This window comes from Macaca fascicularis, chromosome 7 (assembly GCF_037993035.2).
Source record: "Macaca fascicularis isolate 582-1 chromosome 7, T2T-MFA8v1.1".
Lineage (NCBI taxonomy): Eukaryota > Metazoa > Chordata > Mammalia > Primates > Cercopithecidae > Macaca > Macaca fascicularis.
The window spans coordinates 163,471,418-163,494,221 of NC_088381.1; the positions used below are offsets into that span (position 1 = coordinate 163,471,418).

The 22,804-nt window shown below is 49.3% G+C and overlaps 1 protein-coding gene and 1 pseudogene across 9 annotated transcripts in view; both read right to left on the reverse strand.

Annotated features, from left to right (window-relative positions):
- Positions 1-214: 214 nt before the first annotated feature.
- LOC102134866 (putative uncharacterized protein encoded by LINC00341) lies at positions 215-8,655 on the reverse strand (annotated as a pseudogene).
- The window catches only part of SYNE3 (spectrin repeat containing nuclear envelope family member 3), a 106,473-nt gene continuing 83,883 nt past the window's right edge, over positions 215-22,804 (reverse strand). For 5 of the 9 annotated variants that reach the window (XM_045396930.2, XM_065549330.1, XM_045396931.2 and 2 more), the window contains one exon: positions 215-11,359. In XM_045396930.2, coding sequence (XP_045252865.2) covers positions 11,159-11,359 — 201 coding nt within the window. In that variant the 3' untranslated portion in view covers positions 215-11,158. The remainder of the gene's footprint in view (positions 11,360-22,804) is intronic. The other 4 variants (XR_010588619.2, XM_065549328.2, XM_073998162.1 and 1 more) reach the window with 1 other exon arrangement.

The following is a 22,804-nucleotide window of genomic DNA, read 5'->3' on the forward strand; positions in this document are numbered from 1 at the left end:
TGCTGAGAATGTTTTCGAAGATGCTCCCAGATGAGGCTGATGTCCACGTGAGATTGAGTGCTGCTGTCGCCTTGAGTCTAACCTCCGCATGAACGAGGTTGAACTGGAAGTCAGAATCTTAAAATGTCAGCCTCAGCCACATGTCATCTTTCTTCTCATAACCTCTTGGACAAACTCCTTTACTTCAGAAAACGAATTTCCAAACCACACACTATTTCATAGACCAAAATAGAGATTTTTATTTCTAAACACAAAGCAGATACATTTTTAAAAACATAAAACAACAGCAAAAACGTCAAACCATCTTTTAGAACACTGCTACTTCCAACTTGCACAAAAGGAAGGGGAGGAAAACGTCAATGCAACTTTAAAATATAGCACTAAGAAGAAACTCTGGGGTCCTGGTGTTCCTCCCTGGATGGCGGGGAAGGCTCCATCGGCTTTGGACTTGATATGAACCGAGATAACACACACATGTTCCGAGACAGTCGTTTGGCTCCAATACTGCTTGCCTTCCCAGAAAGCTTAATTTATTGCAAATGCATGTTTTACCATCACAAATAATATGACAAGAGTAGATATGGTCCCTCTGCATATTGTTTACATAATAGAACATTTAAAACAATGGAATGAGTTTGCCTTTGACATCAAAAATCATTTATGCAGCATCTACATGCACATATACACACAAAAGTGCACACGCATACACATGCACACACGCACAGACACACACACACACACCATGCCATTGCTTGGTCCACATTGCATGAAATACACCATTCCAGCTACATGAACAGGTCAGTATCAGGTCCAGGTCTCCAGGTACAAAGGATGAAGTGAGTTTGCTCACATAGACTTAGCTTAGGGTAGAGTGAATTTGTAGAGTGAACTTGTTTATGAGGACTGCGTTTATGCGGAGGTTGGACTCAAGGTGATCGCAGCACTCAATCTCGTGTGATTATCAGCATCATCTGGGAGTATCTTCAAAAACATTCTCAGCATTGCCCCAGACCTCCTTGTTCACAATCTCAGGGGTGGAAGTCATGGGCAGGCCAAACTCACTCTGCCCCACCTGCTGCATCCAGCATGGGTTCTTTTTTTTTTTTTTTTTTTTTTTTGACAGTCTTGCTCTGTTGCCCAGGCTGGAGTGCAGTGGTGCAATCTTGGATCACTGCAAGCTCTGCCTCCCGGGTTCACGCCATTCTCCTGCCTCAGCCTCCCAAGCAGCTGGGACTACAGGCGCCCGCCACCACACCTGGCTAATTTTTTGTGTTTTAGTAGAGACGGGATTTCACTGTATTAGCCAGGATGGTCTCGATCTCCTGACCTCGTGATCCACCTGCCTCAGCCTCCCAAAGTGCTAGGATTACAGGCGTGAGCCACTGCGCCTGGCCCAGGATGGTTTCTGAGGAGACATGGGGCCCTCCCATGGGAGGGATGACAAATGAAACTAAAAAATCTATCTGGGTGGATGCCCTTTGGAATGAGGGCTCTGGTCTTTTGGACTTGAAATGGAGGGAAAACATAATCATTCCCTCAAAGATGGTATTGGAAACTTACCATTTTTCCTAACACACACATACAGAACGAGAGAGAGAAAGGAGAAAATTTAGGACCCATAGAATTAAGCCCTCTTTCACAGCAGGTTATCTGCTATCCTGAGAAAAAGAGAGGGCATCGTTTCTAAACCAGCCCAAGGAAATTCCCAGATGACACAGATCTAAGGGGTCATCTGACCTTCCCTTCTTTATGGAGAATGCCCGGGAGAGGCATAAAACTCTGGACCTCGGGGAAAACGCCCTGAGCCTAATGCGGTCTCCCTGGGTTCAGAGAGACCACAGGCTGGGGTCTGTTGTGCTGAAGCCCAATGCTGGAAGCCAGGGCTGCCCAGGTGTGCTTCTGCATGGAGATGTGTGTGTAGTACCCGCACAGGTTATGCTCACATACGCGTGCATCCCTCCCACGCCGCCCACTCCCTCACACGCCGCCCACTCCCTCACACGCACACACAGCTTCCTCTGTCTGCTTCCTCCTCCCCAATAAAACTTCTGGAATATGCACAAGCGACTGCCTCCTTGTTTCTCCCATGAGAGGAATTGGAGCTGCTCAGCAGGCAGAGACCACGCAAAGCCAACTCTGCCCTCTGCCTGCCCCCCCAAGCGCTGGCCTGTCCGTGCTTTTCCAGTGGGAAGGTAGACAGTCAGTGGGTACCTGCTCCCATCCCCTGGGGCCTCATCCTGATGTTGCCAGCTCCCGTCAGCGGTAGGAGTCAACAGACTTCCCCGCGGGAGTGGGCACAAGCCCTACTGCCCCTGCTTTGGAATGTCGCCCTCCAGCTAGCTTACCAGCTGCCAGAGTGACAGCAGCCCGCAGCCTGCAAAGGAAAGGAAAGCAACTGAGGCCCAGGGAACATTCCATAGAGTGGAGCATCGGGCTTGGAGTCAGTCTTGCCTGGGTACAAGTCCCACATTTACCACTCACCCCCTAGCTGGCTGCTCTGAGGCAGGCTGCTGACCCTCCGCACTCTGGTTTCTGTACCTGGTTTCCGATCATGACTCCATAGCACACAGGCTTTTTGAAAGTGTCATGACCATATTACAGGCCCTCGGGGTATGCCTCCTTCCCTCTCTTTCTCATCTGAACAGGAAGACTGGCCGTAGGACTTTGTCCCTCATCTCCACAGAGGTGCTGGGGATGGGCTGGCCGGGTGTTCCTGGTTGCTGAGCTCAGAAGCAAGCATTTCAGAAAGGAAGCCCAGGATCCTCAGGGGAAACTGAGGTCCCTCCTTGTGATTGCTGTCTCCCGGCTGGACAAGGTGGTTGGGTTGGGGATGGTGTTACCATGACAACCGGAGAGCAGGCGCTGGGAGATGCTGAGTCCCGCTGACTGTGTTTTAAGGCCCTGAACATCCCGCTGAACCACTTGCTTTTAAACCCCGAGCCTGTGTTTTAATGTTCTTTTAGAAACAAATTCCTCCTTGTTCTTACTTTGAAAAACAGAAGGCGTTTCTCTCATACACAGAAGCTAAGAGAGAAATGACAGCTGGTTTTAAGTCCTCTTTGACTCTGGGCCTCTGCTGAAGGAGCCTGCAGGCACTGGCAATTGGGTGATGAGGGCCACCTGTGGGGTGCCCGCACCCACTTTCCCTTTCAAAGCCTCAATTGTCTGCTAGAAAACAAAGGGCTGGCCTAGAAGGGCTCAGAGATCCTCATTTTCCAAGATTTGCACCCAGGAGCTTCTCAAGCTCAAGAAGAAATGAAAGCAAATATGCATTGCCTGGGCTGAATCCAAACATAAAGGAAGTGTTCAAAAGCTTAGCCCTGGTGCTCACGGCCAGGACAAAGACGGGAGGGGCTGTTCCTGCACAAAAACTCTAGCAAGCAGGGCACACCTATTTGTCGGTTCCCAAGTCTTGCAGGAAGAATGTCTACAATGCCTTTGGGTAGACCTGTAGGACTCAGGGACCCCTGAGATGAGGTGGCAGGCCATGGTGGAGGCCTGCAAGGATGATGGATGATGCCTTCAAGTTCCGCATAAGGAGCATACGGCCAAGGCATGGAGGGTCAGGACAAACCCCGGTTTTTTCCTCCAACTGTAGCAGAGACAGCTAAGTCCCACTCCAAGCCACCCTACCCTTCATTCTTACTAGAAGGCTCCCATCTTTTTGGGTGCATGTTCCCAGACTCCTTGCAGATGTGGGGAAAACATGTGACACCATCCTGGCCAACAAGATGAGAACCGAAGTGGCTGGTGGAGCTTCTAGGAAAACTCCTCATGAGGAGGGCAGATTCATCTAACTCACTCCCCTCCTTCCTGCCTGGAACCCAGATGAAAAATTGGAGGTACAGCAAGCATCCTGGGCCATGAAGTGACTGTGATATAAAGGAAAGAGAGTTGCAAAGCCTTGGCTCTGACATCCACAAGCTGAGGAGACGACACCAGCAACCGCCTATCTCTAGACTTCTCAGGAGGAGAGAAAAGTAAAGTCTCTCATTGGTTTAAGCCAAAGTTGGTCGGGGGAGGAGGGATTCTGTTACTTGTGGCTGAATCTAGAGATTTCTCTTCCAGATGTGAGCCCACCTGCACCCTCCTAGAATTCCTAATATTTCAAGGAGCACTAGACGTTCCAGGACTGACTTCCCTCCTTATCATTAGGTGCGGGGAGGTGGCAAGGAACTGGCCCAAGGTCACACAGCCCATCAGCAGCGGAGGTCCAACTCAACCCTGTCTAGTGCTGAGCAATGTTACCTTGTCATCCAGAGGGTGCAGAGACCGACCCCCACTCCTGGAACTAACTCCCCGAGCTCACTGGCCAAACAAGAACTACTGAGGTCTCAGAGTCCTAACCTGTAAAATGGGTACAAAGTTGGAACAAGACAGTCTATGGAAGCCCTCCACCTCTGACAGCCTAAAAAAATCCAGGTATCCTCTTTCAACAGAGAACTTAGCATTTCCTAATCCATTTTGCCTCCCCTAAAAGTCCTACCTGGCAGTTTATCCCATTGTCTGCTTTCCGGGGCTAGTTTGTCTCACCCAAGTACTAGATGAAGGAAAAGTGATTTTTGATTGGGAACATCCTAATTTTAACATACATTCAAAAAAAAAAAAAAGAAAGAAAAGAAAAGGAGGCCAGAATTGAGAGCTTTCCAAGAGGGCTGGTACAGGTGTACGGATGTCAAACAGGTTTTGCTCACATGCAAATATGATTGATTGGCAGCTGCTTGGAGTGGTTTTGAGGACTGTGATGTTCATTGGGCTGGAGAGTAGGGAGTGGGAAAGGTTGGTGATCAACTATTGATGTCTGTCTTGGAAGCAGCAAGGGCTGTAGTTGCCCACACCTCCCTCCAATGCTGACCTAGACTGGTGACAATCAGATTGGGGTGAGAATTGGCTGAGTCCCCATGAGAGAGGGAATTAGGGCAGGATCCCACTGGGCTATGGACACAGAGGCTCCCTGGCGATCACTACAGACACCAGTGAAAAATACTCTGATTATAGAATCCAAAGGAAGCCTCTGGCACCTTGGGGTGACAGCCACAGGCACAGCCTCCCTGGGGGGTCCTTCAGCTCCCCTCCTCTGAGGAGAAATCCTAGGCAGGGGGCAGAAAAGGGCAAGAGATTATCCTTGAGCATGGACACATTGGTCACTGGGATGTACATGCCAACCCAGACAATCCCCAGTGGGGAAAAATGGGCTTTGGAGTAATGGAAATGACAATCAACATCCACTGCCTTAGCCTTGGGCCTCACCTTGAAGCCTCCAGGAGCCTCCCAAGCTGTGTTGTTCTGAGACTCAGCACAGCCCAACATCCTTCTGACCTCCTGAGGCCGAGTCAGTCTATTTTCCCCTCCTTCTGCCATGCCCAGGTCCTCTCCCTGCCCAGCCAGGCTGCCCTGGCCGCCTTGACCCATTTCCTCTGCCCAGCATGGTTCATAGTCATGATGGTGGCCTCCAAGAGGCAGCAAGACACTCTCATGCCCTGTCCTGAGCTCTCCCACTGTCTGCCCCGTGTGACTCTTCCAGTTTCTGTGAAGTGGGCCTGCCCCCTCTGGAGAGGCAGATAGGCAAAGTCAAGGGCAATGACCACAATCCAGATGGGCATCTTCAATGGCACGAACCCTTTTCTTCATCTGCGAGCACCCTGAGGGCAGGGACTGGGCTTTGCTCACCCCAAATCTCCCAGCACAAAGCCTGACAACAGGCTGGAGAATGCTTGTTGCATTGGATTAAGATGCAAAGAGGCACAGGGCACGTCTGCCCACCAACCAGAAGAGAGAAAGCCGCAGATCCCGGACAGCATCCAAATGGCCAATGGGAAGGCAGGGCCAGTGAGCACCTGGTTTTTTGTTTTGTTTTTTTGGGGGGGGCCACAGCTGGCAGGCTCCTGGCCTCCGCTGAGCCCGGTTGACACAAATTTCCGCAATGTCCCTCTTCCCATTTCTCTTTCCTTCTCTCCCTCGGGGACTCCTGCACTAAGCAATCCTCAAGCTGCTCTCTTCTCCAACCATCTCCCGGGTTCCCAAACTTTCAGACGGCATGTGTTTTCAGGAAGAACACTGTATTGGGAGCAAAACCAACATAGAGTTGGCAACTTTTTATTTTGTCCAATGAGGGCTCCCAAAACACAATAGAAACCATCAAAGAAGACAGAGCCACCTTTACCCATTCTTCATTTCCTAAAGGCCATTGAGCACCCTTGAAGTAGGAAGAACATAATCCTAGAATGAAGAGTCAGCATTTGGGTGAAATAAATCCTATAGAAAGAAAAACTCAAGGCGTTCCCTCATATTGTTTCACTCGCCTTTGGTCAGTGAAAGCTTGCCACTAGTGCTTGTCCTTGGAGGAAAGTTGGGAACCATGAAGGTACAGCCTGCCATTCCCATTCTCTTCTTCTCTCTCACTATCCTTCCCTCCCTCCCTCCCTCCTTTTCTCTCTCTTCTCTCTCTCTTTCTCTTTTGCACTCACTCTCTCTCTCTCTCCTCTCACCCTCAAATTGTGGTAAAATAAACATAACATAAAATTTAGCATCTTAACCACTTTTAAGAACACAGTTCAGTGCATCGAGCCTGACATCACCTCTTGCCTTTGACTCCCTCTGGCCCACTTCCCTGTCTGCCCTCTCCAGCCAGACCAGCATCAAGTGCAGGTCCCCAAAGCTTCTGCAAAGCCTCCCGGCCTCCCAGTCAGGCCTGGCTCCAGTCTAATGGAAGAGTTAAGATCCCCTCTTTACTCCCTAACTGTGGGCAGCCCCAGCCTCCCATCCCCTGCAAAGCAGGGCAGGATGATGCCGCCGGTCCCCGTTTGCCAGCAGTAAAATCCATTAGGGAACTCCTGGTTAGCACAAACTGCCCACCTTCAGGCCTTTTTCTGCCCTCTGCCTGTCATTTTCTGTGGCCCCCAGGCTGCAGAGGGTCCCCAGCTTCCTTCCCCTGAAGCTGCCCGGAGACAAGCATCTTTGGACCCCTGGGCCCTGCAGGGAGCTCCAGCCACCTGCCCGAGGCAAACGGGGCCTGAGAGATGGAATTGGGTCAGGTCATCCATGACCCATTTCCTCTGGAAGGGAGTTGGGTGTCAGGAAACACATTTGCCTTTGGGTTTTTAATGTAATTCAACAAAGCACAGCCAAAGCTCTTATCCTGTGCTGGGCATTGGGGGTGTGGAGTTCTGTCATTCATGACTGAGGACCTCATCGTGAGACATTAGAGGGGCTCATCTTCCAGGTGAGCAATGTGAAGATAATGATGGATGGCCCAGGGGAACGTGCTGCTGGTGGCGACTCATCTCAGAGCTGAGGGCCAGTCCCTCGGGGAATCATATGGATGCTCCACTCTGCCCATGTCCCAGGCAAGCTGATGGGCAGGGAGTTCTGCCTGCTTGCCCAGGGAACTCCATTCCCAGAGGCTACAGAGACTGCAACCTGGTAGAACCGGCCTCAAGCCCCCCTCCAGCCTGGGCTTTGGGGTCCTCATTGCCCCATGTTGTGGGTTTGGACCCACTGCAGCATGAGCAAGGGCCTTCATATCTTTAAGCCTCAGTGTTCCATCTCAAACATGCGGGTAAAACAGTATCAAGCCCTGGGGGCAGGTGTCCGTGGGGGAATTATACAAAGCGAGGCTGCAAAGTGCCACCCAAGGGGGTCACGCACCCACGAGCACCAAAGGGAGCATGTTCTTTGTCTCCCTTGTCAGTGTTCCCTCTGTCCTGCCACTACTGAGCACCTCCCAGGGTCCTGGCTTCATGTGCTGTCAGTACCTGCCCATCCCACCCACTCCCAGCTCTTCTTTTTAAACACCCTCTGGGTGCTACGTGTGCCTTTCCACATACAGAAAATGGGTTAAGAAAGGGGTGGGAGGGACAGGTAAGCAGGGATAACTAATTCATCAACCGACCCACTGGTGGCGCGCTCTCCCTCCTCCCCTCCCCTCCTGTCTCTCTCTCTCTGACACACACACACACGCACACACACACCCTGTGTTGGGCCATCAGAGTACCAGTTCTTATAAACTCTAAGACCCCTTTCATTTTGGAGACAGATGAACAAGACACACACACACACACACACACGTGCCACAGCGCCACCTTTTCAAGCAGCACCTAAAGCTCTGCATGGCTGTTAAAGAGGCTAGAAACTAAAGTCATAAGAACAATCGCCTGGCTCGACTTTAAGCAAAGGAGATTGCACTTGCACGTGGAAGCACCAGTAATTGGGCTGTTACATCATATTACAAGTATATTTATAAGAAAGTACTGAAAATAGCAATTCTTTTTTAAAAAACAGTTATGCAGACAAGCAGACTTGATGGCATCATTATCAAAATTTAAAAATATAGGTAGATATCCCCATCCCCGCCCGCATGTTCCAGCTCCTCCCTCCCCAGTATGTGGCATATGTGACAGGCTGCACACATGCCCGGTGGCTGTTTTGTTCCTGTAGTTGCCGACACGCAGGGATCACACCACAGTGAGCAGGGCACCGCCTGAGGGCCGTGGCGGCCAGTTGGGCTCTGGCCTTGCTGTGTCTCACTGTGTGGCCATGGATCAGTTTCTTCCCCGTTCCGGGCCTCAGCTTTCTCACCTGTGACACAGGAGAGTAGAAACCTGGCAAGCCCCCCTGCACCACAGCTCTGACTTCCAGGACTGGACATCTGTGCATGGCTGCCTGGGCTCGCTCAGCCCCTGGTTTTCCAGTAAGATGGTCGCCTGCAGAGAACGGCCCTCTGGCTCGGTTTCCAGATATCTGGAGAAAAGTGTGCTTTCTCTTCTTCCATGAAATCACATATTTCTCCAGATATTTGGAAACCAAGCCACAGGGTTGTAGGATCTACTTTTTGAACTTTTCATCCCCTGTAGTTGCCAATTCTGCATGTACTGGTCCTGTAGAAATAAGTTAAACTGAAGCAACTTGAGGGAAGGAACTTGATGGAAGGATGGAGCGTCCACAGGGCTTGTTTTCCAGAGAAAAGTATTGTTTGGAGGAGCAGAATTATAAGCCTACAGCTTATCATAAAGCTGTTTAAAAAAAAAAAAAAAAAAAAAAGGCCAGGCATGGTGGCTCATGCCTGTAATCCCACACTTTGAGAGGCTGAGGCGGGCAGATCACCTGAGGTCAGGAGTTCGAGACCAGCCTGGCCAACATGGTGAAACCCCGTCTCTACTAAAAATACAAAAATTAGCTGGGTGTGGTGGCAGATGCCTGTCATCCCAGCTATTCGGGAGGCTGAGACAGGAGAATCACTTGAACCTGGGAGGCGGAGGTTGCAGTCAGCCGAGATCGTATCACTGCACTCCCTCCTGGGCAAAAAGAGCGAAACTCCATCTCAATAATAATAATAACAATAATAATAATAATAACTCAGAGCCAGGCTTGTGGATGGAAATATACTTCCCAAGTCACATTCTGCTTAAAGCTGTAACAAATACAGGCGAGTTAAAAGAAAAACAAAAGTACGCTTTCTGAGTCAGGCCCGAGGGCTCTCCTTGGCAGCACGGGTTTCCTGCCTGTGAATATCCTGGTTGCCGAGGGCCGGGGCTCCCAAGGGCAGAGCTCACGGTGAAAGGCCAACGGTCAGTGTGTGTGAGACAGCAGTGGTGCTGGGCGTCAGGCCCTCTTAGGGCCTCAGTTTCCTCTTTACTTAAAGGGCCTTTCTGGGTCTATAATACCTTATGATTCCAAAGCCAGATGGAAGTCCAAGGAAATCCCCTCTGAAGCTCCTATTTGTAGTTGAACAGACAAAATGCATTTGTAAAGAGTGGGCATTAAGTATTTTTTTTAAGGGGAAAATTTAGTGTTGATTTAGAACAAACATGATCCAGTTGCTAAGCACTTAGGAACCATCCCAGAGTTCCCTGGCAAGGAAGGGATGAGTTTCTGGCCTTGGGAACTCACGTGGAGTCACCACAGCCCCAGCTCAGGTGGTGCATGGAGCCCAGCTCGCCTACACCTGGCTGGAGAGGGCCTGGTTTTGGGTGGCCTGGGCCCTAGTCCCATATGAGAATGCACGTGAGACCTCCTTGGCCCCGTGGACCTGCTGTCTCCAGAGTCCTTTCTGGGAAGGGGAAGGAGAGCCCTTGAGACAGGCCGAACTCCAAAGCAGATTCTCTCACCTCTGTCCTGGACCCTCGATCCCTGGCCCCTGGCATGGCAGACGCTTCCCTTCTGTCCTGCAGCTTGAGCTCTCGATGATGAAAACTCAGTCCAAGAGCGACAGAGGAAATGCATCTTTCCTGGGCACTGCTAGTGGGTGCTGCTCACGGAGTGTGCCTCACCATTCTGCATGGAAATCTTAAAAATAAAGCCTGTCTTCTTCCCTTTCTCCCTGAATGAAACACACAGCACAGGATCTCACCGTTTCACGGGGGCTCGGTGTCATCACCAGGGACAGTCCTCATAGGTCCGTGTGATCAGAAGCCGCTGAGAGCTGGGGTTAGGGCTCCCGCACGCGATGCCTCCACGCGGCTGTACTTTCTTAGTTCAGGGATCTGCTCTCTGCAGCTCTTCTTTTTCTCCCTTGATATCGCTCTGTCACTTGTCACTGCTATCACTGTACCTGCCTCTGGTCATTGCCATTTCTAGTTCTCGTACGTGGCAGCTACTCTCTGTGGTTGTTAAAACTAGACAAGCATACTTGTTCTCATTATGCATAAAGCCAGAGTCGCTGGGCGCCGAGTGAGGGTCTGTGCCGCTCTTCCGCGTTGCAGCTCAGAGGCCTTTCATTACATCCGAGTTCTGGGATTGGCTTTGGAGAAGAGGTTGCCATGAAAGTGACAGGTTATTGTTCTTGCTTTCTAGAGTTGACTGCAGACCAAGTCAACAATACCACAAAATCCCATTGGAGGGAGACACTGCTAGGAATCTTCCCAACTCCAGATAGACCTCATATATGAAACAATACATACTGAGCATTTACATACAGATCATATAAAAATTCTAGACATTGTTCCCTAGTCACATGTAGTACACATTTGGTATAAATAGACTAAGACAACACTGTATAAAAAGTAAGTCTGTTCTGGGAATGCTGACACAGCACTGATATGGATGCAGCTCTGCAGTCTTTGGCCTGCCCCTGTTTCCAGTTTCCCTGGCGGGCATCCTCAGGAGGGGCCCTGGGACTGCTGGAGGTTGGAGAACAAAGTCACCTGTGTGCCCCAGCGGGTTAGGTGGGTGGCGGGCCATTGTAGCGCAGCATGAGCGTGAAGGAGCGGGCGAAGTTGTTGGCCAGGGTGCAGCTGCGGTCCTCTTCCCTGATGGGGAGCAGGAACAGCAGGAGGAGGAACAGCAGCAGAAGCAGCTGCAGTGGGAGCGCCACACAGCACACCCTCCGGAAGAGGGAGCCCAGTCCTCGCCACCGCCGAGTCTGCGGAACCAACACAGCACAGGTGAGTGGGCTGGGGGACTCTGGGGGGTGGGGGGCAGGTTCAGGGGGCGAGGAGGATGCCAGGAGCGGCGATGGCACTGAACTGACTGTATGACAGTACATGTCTCCGTGTTCTCATCGGTGAAATGGGGCTAATGTAAGTTTTGCCAGAAACAAAGGTTTCTGCAGTTTTCCCAAAGCATTCAAGGCATGAAAGGAAGAACAGAAAATACAGTTGCAGGCTCTGCCATTGTGACATATATCTTTGCTTGCCTGGTGTAGCAGAGGGCTGGCTATGAATCCTAAGGTCACCTGACTTCTCTGAACCTCAAGTTTCTCGTCTACAGATAGAGGCAATAATGGTACCTACACGACAGAGTTGTCATGAGGATCCAATGAGGCAGAGCCTGGCACATAGTAGGTATGTACCAGCTGCTGTCATTATTAGTACACATCCTTAATATTGTCACCATCTAAATCATCGTCATCACCATCATCACCACCATCAAGTTCACCATCATCACTTTCTTCCTCCTGTCTTTCTTCCCTGTTTCCTCTTTCTCCTTCCCCTCTTCCTTTTCTTTTCTTTTCTTTTTCTTTTTTTCTTTTTTTGAGGTGAAGTCTCACTCTGTCACCCAGGCTGGAGTTCAGTGGCGTGATCTCAGCTCACTGCAACCTCCACCTCCCAGGTTCAAGCAGTTCTCTCCCTCAGCCTCCCAGGTAGCTGGGATTACAGGCGCCTGCCACTACACCCAACTATTTTTTTTTTTTTGTATTTTTAGTAGAGATGGGGTTTCACAATGTTGGCCATGCTGGTCTTGAATGCTGACCTCATGATCCACCCTCCTCAGCCTCCCAAAGTGCTGGGATTATAGGTGTGAGCCACCGTGCCCAGCCCCTCTCTTCCTTTTCCTCCCTCTCCCCTTCCCTCTTCTCCCCTTCTTCCTCCTCCTCCTTTTATTTCATCATCAATTTCATCACCATCACCATCGCCATCAGTATCACATAAAGGTCAGTCTCACAAGTCCAAATGCCTAATGGACTTCTCTGCTACAATATCCCTGAAAGTGGTCAAGAAAATATTTTCTAAATTCTGGAGGGACTGGCGGGGTTTTGGCTTCATGGATGTCTGACTGCCAAGGAGTGCAGGGAAAGAGCTGGTCACTCAGAAAAGTGAGGCCCTCATGGTCAAGATGCTGCAGAGTGCAGGATGAGCCCAGCTTTTAGGATCCTAGCAGACCAGGTCCCCACCCAGACTCTGTTACTCAACAGCTATGTGTCCTTGGGCAAATCAATACTGGATCTTCTGTTTCCTGCTCTGCAAAATGGGGATCAAATACCTACCCCTATTTGCTGGGCTGTGGTGAGGGCTCAAAGCAAAAGTATATTTATGCCTCGATTGATAAATGTACCAGTTCTTACTATTAGTACTATTAGTAATTATTTATAATAATCGTGCTAGCAATTAGTAACTGTTAGTAACATTCATTACTATTAATATTAGTAATCATAGCACTAGTACTATTATCATAGAATATATGTGCTGGCTCCCTGAAGAACCGAGGTTCACCCTCCAGGACACCAAAAGCCACAGTCCCGTGATGATGATAGTGATCGTGACCATGGTGATGGAGGTGAGGGCAATGATGACAGTGATGCTTGATGATGGTGGTGATGGTGATAATGATCATGATGCTAATGGTGGTGGGGTGGGGGTGGGGTGGTGACAGTAAGGTGGTGACGATGGTGATAATGACCATGGTAATGGTGAAAATGGTGATGATCATGGTGATGGTGATGGGGATGGTGGTGACTGTGATGGTGATTGTAAGTGTGAGTGATAGTGATGATAGTGATGGTGATGATGGTGATGGTAATGATGAGAGTGATGGTGGCGGTGGTCATGATGGTGAGGGTGACGGTGGTAAGGATGATGGTGATGGTGATGGTGGTGGTGATGGTGATAGTGATGATGATGGAGGTAGAGATGGTGGTGGTGGTGATGGTGAGGATAATGGTGGTAAGGATGATGGTGATGGTGATAGTGATGATGATGGAGGTAGAGATGGTGGTGGTGGCGATGGTGAGGATAATGGTGGTAAGGATGATGGTGATGGTGATAGTGATGATGATGGAGGTAGAGTGGTGGTGGTGGCGATGGTGAGGATAATGGTGGTAAGGATGATGGTGATGGTGATAGTGATGATGATGGAGGTAGCGATGTGGTGGTGGCGATGGTGAGGATAATGGTGGTAAGGATGATGGTGATGGTGATAGTGATGATGATGGAGGTAGAGATGGTGGTGGTGGTGATGGTGAGGGTAATGGTGGTAAGGATGATGGTGATGGTGATGGTGATGATGATGGAGGTAGAGATGGTGGTGGTGGTGATGGTGAGGGTAATGGTGGTGAGAATGATGGTGTTGGTGATGGTGGTGGTGATGGTGATAGTGATGATGATGGAGATACAGATGGTGGTGGTGGTGATAGTGATGATGATGAAGATACAGATGGTGGTGGTGATAATGGTGAGGGTAATGGTGGTAAGATTGATGGTGTTGGTGATGGTGATGGTGATAGTAATGATGATGATGGAGGTAGAGATGGTGGTGGTAGTGATGGTGACGGTAATGGTGGTAAGGATGATGGTGATGGTGATGGTGGTGGTGATGGTGATAGTTGTGATGGTGATAGAGGTGAAGACGGTGGTGGTGGTGAAGGTGAGGGCAATGGTGTTAAGGGTGATGGCAATGGTGGTGGTGATGGCAGTAGTGGTGGTAGTGACGGTGACGATGGTGATGAAGAAGCACTGTTAAATGCAAATGTTCCTGGGAGGTTCTAACCTGGGCAGTTCTGTCTCTCTACCTCTCCTCTCTGAGTCAACTCATGTATTCCCCTGCTCCAAGTATCTCCTCCAGATGATAACACTTAACCCTGTGCCTGCAGCCTCAAATATGTTCACTCACCAAAGTCCTTAAACACTGATTTTATGAAACAGGCTGCTTATAACAATGAATAAGTACTCTTGGCTGCATGTATTTCAGCGGTGACTTTGGGAGCGGAGGGTAGGGGGTGACACATTGTTTAATGAGTGTGAGTTCACAGAGACGGTGGCTCTTCCCACAACTGCTGGGCTGGGTGGAGCCAAATCTCTGACACATGTGACCCATCCAGGGAGAGGGAAAAGAGGTAAAAGACAATGAGCTGCAGGGCCACCCGGTGTGGGTTTTCACTGCAACTAACAGCCTGTAATTAAGGATCTCCCAAATGGAGGGTCTGCTTACAAGTGTCCTTTTTTATTTGCCCCTCCATTCTCAGAGCTAACACTTTGCTTCTTCAAGAGAGGGGTTGTGCCTTGGCCGTGATCCTCTGGGAAAAACATCTTTGAAGGTCCAAAAAGTGTTTACATATACAAGTGTTGACAAGGGGTGGTCTTCTCAAAGGATTCCTGCAGCCTGCCCAGTGCCTGTTTACTTAGAGCTCACATCCTCACTTAAAGGTCCCTGGATTCCAAAATGCTCTTTAAAAAAGACATCTTTCAATATGTTTCTAAATGCTTAGAAACACACACACACACACGTCCATACAAACACAGACACACACACATATACAACCCTCTAAGAAGCCAACAAGAAAAATGACAATCTTGGCTTTTCCAAAGAGAGAAAGGGCTTCCTCAGGAAGTTATAAGCTCCCCATCGGATATGGTTTGGCTGTGTCCCCACCCAAATCTCATCTTCAATTATAGTTCCCATAATTCCCATGTGTTGTGGGAAGGACCCAGTAGGAGATAATTGAATCACGGGGGCAGTTTCCCCCATACTGTTCTCGTGGTAGTGAATAAGTCTCACAAGATCTGATGGTTTTATAAGGGATTTCCCCTTTCACTTGGCTCCCATTCTCTCTTGTCTGCTGCCATGTAAGATATGCCTTTCTTCTGCCATAATTGTGAGGCCTCCCCAGCCACGTGGAACTGTGAGTTCATTAAACCTCCTTTTCTTTATGAATTACCCAGTCTCGGGTATGTCTTTATCAACAGCATGAAAACGGACTAATACACCATCCCTGAGGGTAGGGAAGCAGGGGTCGATGAGCCCATGGGGGTGGGGATGGAGTAGAGGAGTTAACATACTCATCAGAGGCTCTGACCAAGAGTCCTCCAAGGTCTTACATGATGATCCTGAGACTCCAGATTTCTGAGGATCGCAGGCTAGAGTTCATCACAGTCCATGAGACCTAATCTTCTACCACTGGTGAAATGGGATGTGGGGAAAATAAAAGGTTTGGAGTCTTGGGTTCTAACCCTGACTCTACCACTTTCTAGCTGTGTGATCTAGGGCATGTTGCTTAGCCTCTCAGAGCCTCAGTTTCTTCTCTGTTGGGAGACAGTGACACTTGCCTACCAATGTAGGAAGGATAAATGAAGCAATGCATGCTATGCATAAAAGGCACAGTAGGCACCCAACAAAGGCTCACTTCCTTTCTCCTCTGGCTGATGGGTGTGGGCAGAGAGGCAGCTCCTGCAAGTCCCACAAGCTTCCCCTCCACCAGGGATGCAGGGATTAGGCACCATCATCACCTTCAGTCCCATCAGGGAAGAAAGCACTGCCCTCCTTAAATGCCATCTCTCAGCTCCTTAAAGACCCTCATGCCTTATTGCCGCAGGGCCTTTGCATGGGCTGTCCCTTGTGTCTGGAATGCTCATTGCCCTTCTTTCTCCACTCCACCTGGTTAGTGCTGACTGACCATTGTAATCTCACCCTGAGTCACTTCCTCCAGGAGACCTTCCCTGGCCTTACACATCCTCAGGGCACCCTTTCCTCTGGATCACTGATTAAGATCTGTGCTGCCCTTAACTCCTCGGAGGCGGGGTCCACATTAGTCTTGTACTTTACTGTATCCTCAGCAGTGCTCAGTAAATATTTGCTGAATGAATGAAACCATGAATATAAGGCTCCTTCCCTCCCTGCACCTCTGGCCATTCGCTTCTCCCTCAATACATCAGAGGCCACCCCAGAGACACGGGCACCTGCTATCTGCGAGCTGTTCTCACTGTGCCTATGGTTCACCAGGACGTCTGGGCTCCACTTGTTAGTGAACTCACTAAACACACCCCCAAAGGTCCTGAGCTCTGCTCTTCACCTCACTCAGCGGCCTCCTGGGCACCTTGAGCATCTCTGTGAGGCCGACTTTCCTATGCCCATTTTCCAAAGGAAGAAACTGAGGCTGGGAGAGTACCCAGTCCAAGGTCACACAGATAGGCTCAGCTCTCCAGTGTCAGTCAAGAGCCCAGGCTCTTCCTACTATCCCACGTGGCATTTCTCACAAGAAACAACAAATAAAACAACAACAAAAGTATCTGGGGCCTCTGTTGTTCAACCTGGATCTGTGGAGGGTGGGTGTGCTCTGACCTGGGGCCTAGAGAGAGGAAGTCACATCCCATCACCACTGAGGTTAAGGGTCTTACCCAGGACCTGTCCAGGTCTCAGTACCCACCACAAAGATGCTCCAGGCTGGCACCAAGTGCAGGACGGTGGAGGAGGCCCACTGAGTCAGCTGCAGGGCCCCCAAGGAAGCATCTAGTGGGCAGTTGAGGTTTTAGGACTGAGGCTAGAAGGACAGACCTGCATTAGAGATGAAGCAAGAGCTCACACAGCTTGAAGACGGTGCATAACCACGGGCGTGGAAGGAGGTACCAGGGAGAGTCACCTACGAGACGGTGCAGAAAGCCACAGGTGTGGGAGGAGATGCCGAGAAGAGAATGACCCAAGAGATAGTACATAAACCAGAGGCCTGGAAGGACGTGCCAGGGAGAGCCACCTACCGGACGGTGCATGAACCACAGGCATGGGAGGAGATGCCAGGGAGAGTTACCCACAAGATAGTGTGCAAACCACAGGCATGGAAGGAGGTGCCAGGGAGAGTGACCCAGGAGAGGGACAGGTCCTGGAGAACCTGACGATACCACCCAAGAAGAAAGAGGTATTGTATTTCTAGTGCCTCTACCCAGCCCCTACAGGTCACTACTTATCCATTACAAAAGCAATGGTAGGAACTTCACAGGGAGAAGCTCCCTAAGGGCAGCCACTTTTTTTCCTTTTTTTTTTCTTCTTTTTTTAAATTATACTTTAAGTTCTAGGGTACATGTGCACAATGTGCACGTTTGTTACATATGTATACTTGTGGCATGTTGGTATGCTGCACCCATCAACTCGTCAGCACCCATCAACTCGTCATTTACAACAGGTATAACTCCCAATGTAATCCCTCCCACTCTTAACTGATGATCAGAGTGAACACAGCCCATGTGCGACATACTGACGCCATGTGTCTCCTGATAAGAGGCACAAGTAAACCACAGCACCACTCTGTGACATTCCTGCCAGGAACCCGTCACCAAATCCAATCACAAGGAAACAGCAGGGAAACCCAAACCGAGGGATGTTCCACAAACTGTCCAGCCTGTACTCAAAAAGGTCAAGGTCAAGAAGAATTAGGAAAAACTGAGGAACTGGGCCAGACTGGAGGAAAACAGAGATGTGACAATAAATGCAATGTGTGATCTTGGATTGGATCCTGGACTGAGAAAAAAAAATCTACCAGTAAGACTGTAAGTGGTACATCCAGACAATGGAATATAATTCAGTGGTCAAAAGAAATGCGCTATTGGACAGGCGCAGTGGCTCATGCCTGTAATCCCAGCACTTTGAGAGGCCGAGGCAGGCAGATCACTTGAGGTCAGGAGTTTGAGACCAGCCTGACCAACATGGTGAAACCATATCTCTACTAAAAATACAAAAAAAAAAAAAAAAAAAACAAAACCTAGCCCGGTGTGGTGGCAGGCACCTGTAATTCCAGCTACTCGGGAGGCTGGGGCAGAAGAATTGCTTGAACCTGGGAGGTAGAGGTTGCAGTGAGCAGAGATTGCACCACTGCACTCCAGCCTGGGTGACAGAGTGAGACTCCATTTCAAAAAAAAAAAGAAAAGAAAAAGAAAAAAGAAATGAGCTGTCAGGCCACAAAGACACTGAGGATCCTTAAATGCATGTTGACAGGTAAAAGAAGTCAGTCTGAAAGGCTGCATAGTGTATGAAGCCAGCCATAGGACATCCTAGAAACGGCAAACCGTGGAGACAGCAGAAAGATGTGTGGTTGCCAGGGCCTGTGGAGAGGTGGGGAGGGATGAACAGGTGGAGCACAGGGGATTTTCAGGGCAGTGAAACTGTTCTGCATCATACTTTAGTGGTGGATACTGGTCATTAGACATTTGTCCACACCCATAGATTGTACAACACCAAGAGTGGGTGCTCAGGCAAGCCGTGAACTGAGTTATTAACAATGTATCAAGTGGTTCATCATCCTTAGCAAATGGACCACACTAAGGCAAGATGTTAACTAATGTGGAAGACGGAGGGGGCTGGGATGAGAGGAGGTCTATGGGAATACTTTGTACATTCTGCTCAATTTTTCTATAAACCGAAAGCTGCTCAAAAACGAAAGTCTATCAATTCAAAAGAGACTATTGAGACAGCTTAAAATTTTAAAATATGGACTGTGGATTAAATAATAGTATTTCATTAACATTGAGTGTTATCAACACTGACTTAGATAGCTGGCAAACAGTAAAACAAAGAGAGAGGTATCAGGATAGAGACAGCTGGAAGAGGAGGCCTTGGTCATCAGTCCCAGTGCCCCAGGGCCAGGTGTGATGAGGACAGCAGTTCACTGGCCTTAGTGAAGAAGTAGCTGCTGGGTACCTCACTGCGATGAATTTCAGACGAGTTGTGGGGTGGAAGGTGAGTGAGCAAGTGTAGAGAATGCTTCTTTGGATCTTGGTAGTCAAGGACTAGTTTCAAATACTTCACCACCAAAGTTTTAGCACCAACTTGTTCACAAATCATCAAAGACTGATTGTTTCTGGGCTCTGTAGATAGATGGAGTGGCGAGGCCGTGGGATGACACAGAGCATGGTGAAGGCTGTCCCTGGCTCTGTTTTTTAGAGGTCAGAGACTGCATGGCCCTAGCAAAGCCCAGGCCTTTGGTTGTGACTAGGGAAGAAGCAGATTTGACCTGCCCCTGGAGTTCCACGGTAAGTCACAGGAGTACAAACTCAAGCTATGTTGCCTCTCCTGACTCCCATCTGACCCCATCCCACGAGTGAGAGAAGGGGCCAAGGGGCCCAGAAACCATTTCCTCCCACTATAAAAGGAGAAGGCAGTTGTGAGTATTAAGGACCAAGCACATGCGTGCCCAGCACAGTGCCTGACACACAAAAGGGATTTTTGCAAAGAGAGAAAGTTACAATCTAATATGGAATACTCACTGAGATTGGGTATCGCAGTAGCTCATCCAATCTAAGACGCTGATTAAAAAGTGCCTCATTATTTTACAAACCGCTAAGAAAGAAAAGAACAGCAACCAAGATGGCGCATCTGATTGGACAGCCCACATCAGTATGGGGGACCCAGGGAGCTGCACCTTCAATATAAGGAGAAATGAGAAATAAACCCACCTCACAGAAAGAGGGGGCAAGGAAATTCCAGGTCTTCTCTTGGCACTGGGTGAAGGGTGGGAAACCAAAACTCTTCCTCAAGAGTCTGAACCACGGGCTGGAGCTCCCCAAGGTTGGCGGTCTCCGTTTACACAACCAGTGTGGTCCAAAGGAAACCCAAACAGGACACAACCCACAAGCAGACATTTTAATTTAAAGGAATCTCAGGTTGGGGGTGACGGGCAGTAAATCTAAATCTTCACTAGAAGAACTACATTGTAACAAGACACCCGAATTCCAGAGATGTGAAAATGTGAAAAAATATGAGTCTTAAAACCTATGAAACATAGTCAAATAAATAAAATGCTACTCTAAAGTCACACAACATCTGGATCTATAGTCCAAGAGCCCACATATGAAATGGATGGGAGATGCCTGCTCTCTGTTTCCGCAAACTAGCACTGCCCTATTTCACCCTGGCTCACAGAACCTTTGGCCAATCCATCCCCAACTAAAAGTTTGCCTCAGGTAGGGCTATTCCACCTCCCTGGGCCAATGCAAGGAATGCAATTTACTCACAGCGCAACTGCAACTCAAAAGCAATGACATTTCACGTGTCTAAATGCTGCAGGCAAACACGCCCGCGGCAGTGAGTTGGCAAGTGCGTAGGCAGCTGCAAATTTAATAAATCTTAATTATTCTGTTTATACAAACAAGCAGGCTGAAGCCACTGACGTAGCTGGGGCTTTCAGTGACTTGGAGCATGGAGGGAGGAAAAAAAGTGTGGAGAACCAACTGCTCATAAATAATTAGCTTTGGGGTAAGTTTTTTTTCCCCGTTTCCCTTTAGACCAAAAATAATATGTGGAATGTTTTTAAGTTGGCAAGATTACAGCCTCTGAAGACAGCACCTACTTTCTACCTGCCAGGCCTGTGGATGTGCATACGTGCACACGTGCGCAGAACCACACACGCATACGCCACACCCCAACCCACAAAGAACCACGCACACACCGAAGCGAAGGGAGGATTTCCCCCTCAGATGTGCCGTTGCTCCCTTTGCTCTCAGAAGGAAAAGCAGGACGGTGTCTGCAGGTCTCCCAGGTCCCCAGTCACACAGCACTTGAGAACCTACTATGTGCCATTGTTACAACAGGAACTTTGCTACCAGGAGCTCAGTGAACTCGCATTTGAGTTTGGAAGATTGCAGCTAAATGACTCACTGGAGGTCACACACACCAATGGTGGAGCCTGGGTTTGAATCCAGAGTGGAAAGTGGTGGTTCTCAAAGTGTGGTCCCCGGGCCCCCAGCAGCAGCAACACCTGGGATCATGTCAGAAATGCAGATTCATGGGCCACCCTAAAACTAATGAATCGAAAACTCCAGAGGTGGGGTCCAACAATCTATGTTTTAACAAGCTATCCTATAAAGGAGCCATAGATGGTCTCTGTGTATTGGCCCCCACGTTGTTTACTTCTTCACAGTGGGTTGATATCCATTAGCTCAAAAGCCAGCAAGCACCAAGGACAAATGTTTACACATCCAATTGTTTTAAACATAGCCCAAGTAAGCAGATTCTTTAGTCATTTAGAGCTTTCCTGCTTTGCATACCCCACCAAGCTGTGCCCAACGTCTTCTGGTCATAGACAAGATACACCTCAGGGCTACATGGATCCCAAGTGGTGTGACCTTCAGAGCTCTCTGATCCAGAGATTCCCATTGTGCTACTGAGAAACATCAGCTGGACATGTGTGCTCTGGCCCCATCCCCCTCTCTCCACCCAAGCAGGATGTACAGTCTACAGGACAGGTCACTGCTCTTCTGTTCACTGATGTATCCCAGTGCCTAAAACAGAGCTTGGCACAAAGTCAGCACGAAGGAAGGAAGGAAGGAAGGAAGGAAGGAAGGAAGGAAGGAAGGAAGGAAGGAAGGAGGGAAGGAGGGAAGGAGGGAAGGAGGGAAGGAGGGAAGGAGGGAAGGAGGGAAGGAGGGAAGGAGGGAAGGAAGGAAGGAAGGAGGGGAGGAAGGAAAGAAGGGAGGGAGGGAGAGAGGGAGGGAGGGAGGGAGGGAGGCAACATAGAGATAGCAATGAACGCTGTGGCTATGAACATACCACAGTAACACATTAATTACAGGTTGTAGGAACCTGAGCCTGCACTGGAGGGCTGGTGTCAGCCTACAAATGTCACTACTCAAAAACATTTAGTGAGCACTTACTATGTGCTAGGCACCATGGCTAGACACCAGGGGGCCCAGACTTGACACCCACATGGATCCTGGCCTGGGGGCTGCATAGGTGGGGGCTTCCAACCAGAGACAGGCTTGAAGTGCAGGAGCTAGAGTCGGTCTGGACATCAGGTCCTGGGTCCCCCGTCTCCCACCAGGACCCACCCGGCCGGCCTGTGTAGAACACCTGTCCTTTCTTGATGATTTTCCCTATCTCGTGAGAAGTCTGTTTGTTATTCGAAACTGGGGTGTGTTGGGGGCAGGGTTTAAGTGATCAGAAGTACTTCTACTTTCATATACAGCAGTTCACACAATCTTCAAACTAAGTTCATGAAGTAAATAAGGTTGCCATTAATAGTTCCATTTTAGGCTGGGCACAGTGGCTTACGCCTATAATTCCAGCACTCTGGGAGGCCGAGGAGGGTGGATCACCTGAGGTCGGGAGTTCAAGACCAGCCTTGCCAATATGGCGAAACCCCGTCTCTACTAAAAATACAAAAATTAGCCGGGCGTGGTGGCACATTCCTGTAATCCCAGCTACTCGGGAGGCTTAGGCAGGAAAAGTGCCTGAACCCGGGAGGCAGAGGTTGCAGTGAGCTGAGATTATGCCATTGCACTCCAGCCTGGGTGACAAGAGACTCCATCTCAAAAAAAAAAAAAAAAAGAAAAAAAAATTCCATTTTATAGATGGGGAAAGTGAGCCCCAAGGAGCCAAACAACTCCCTCAA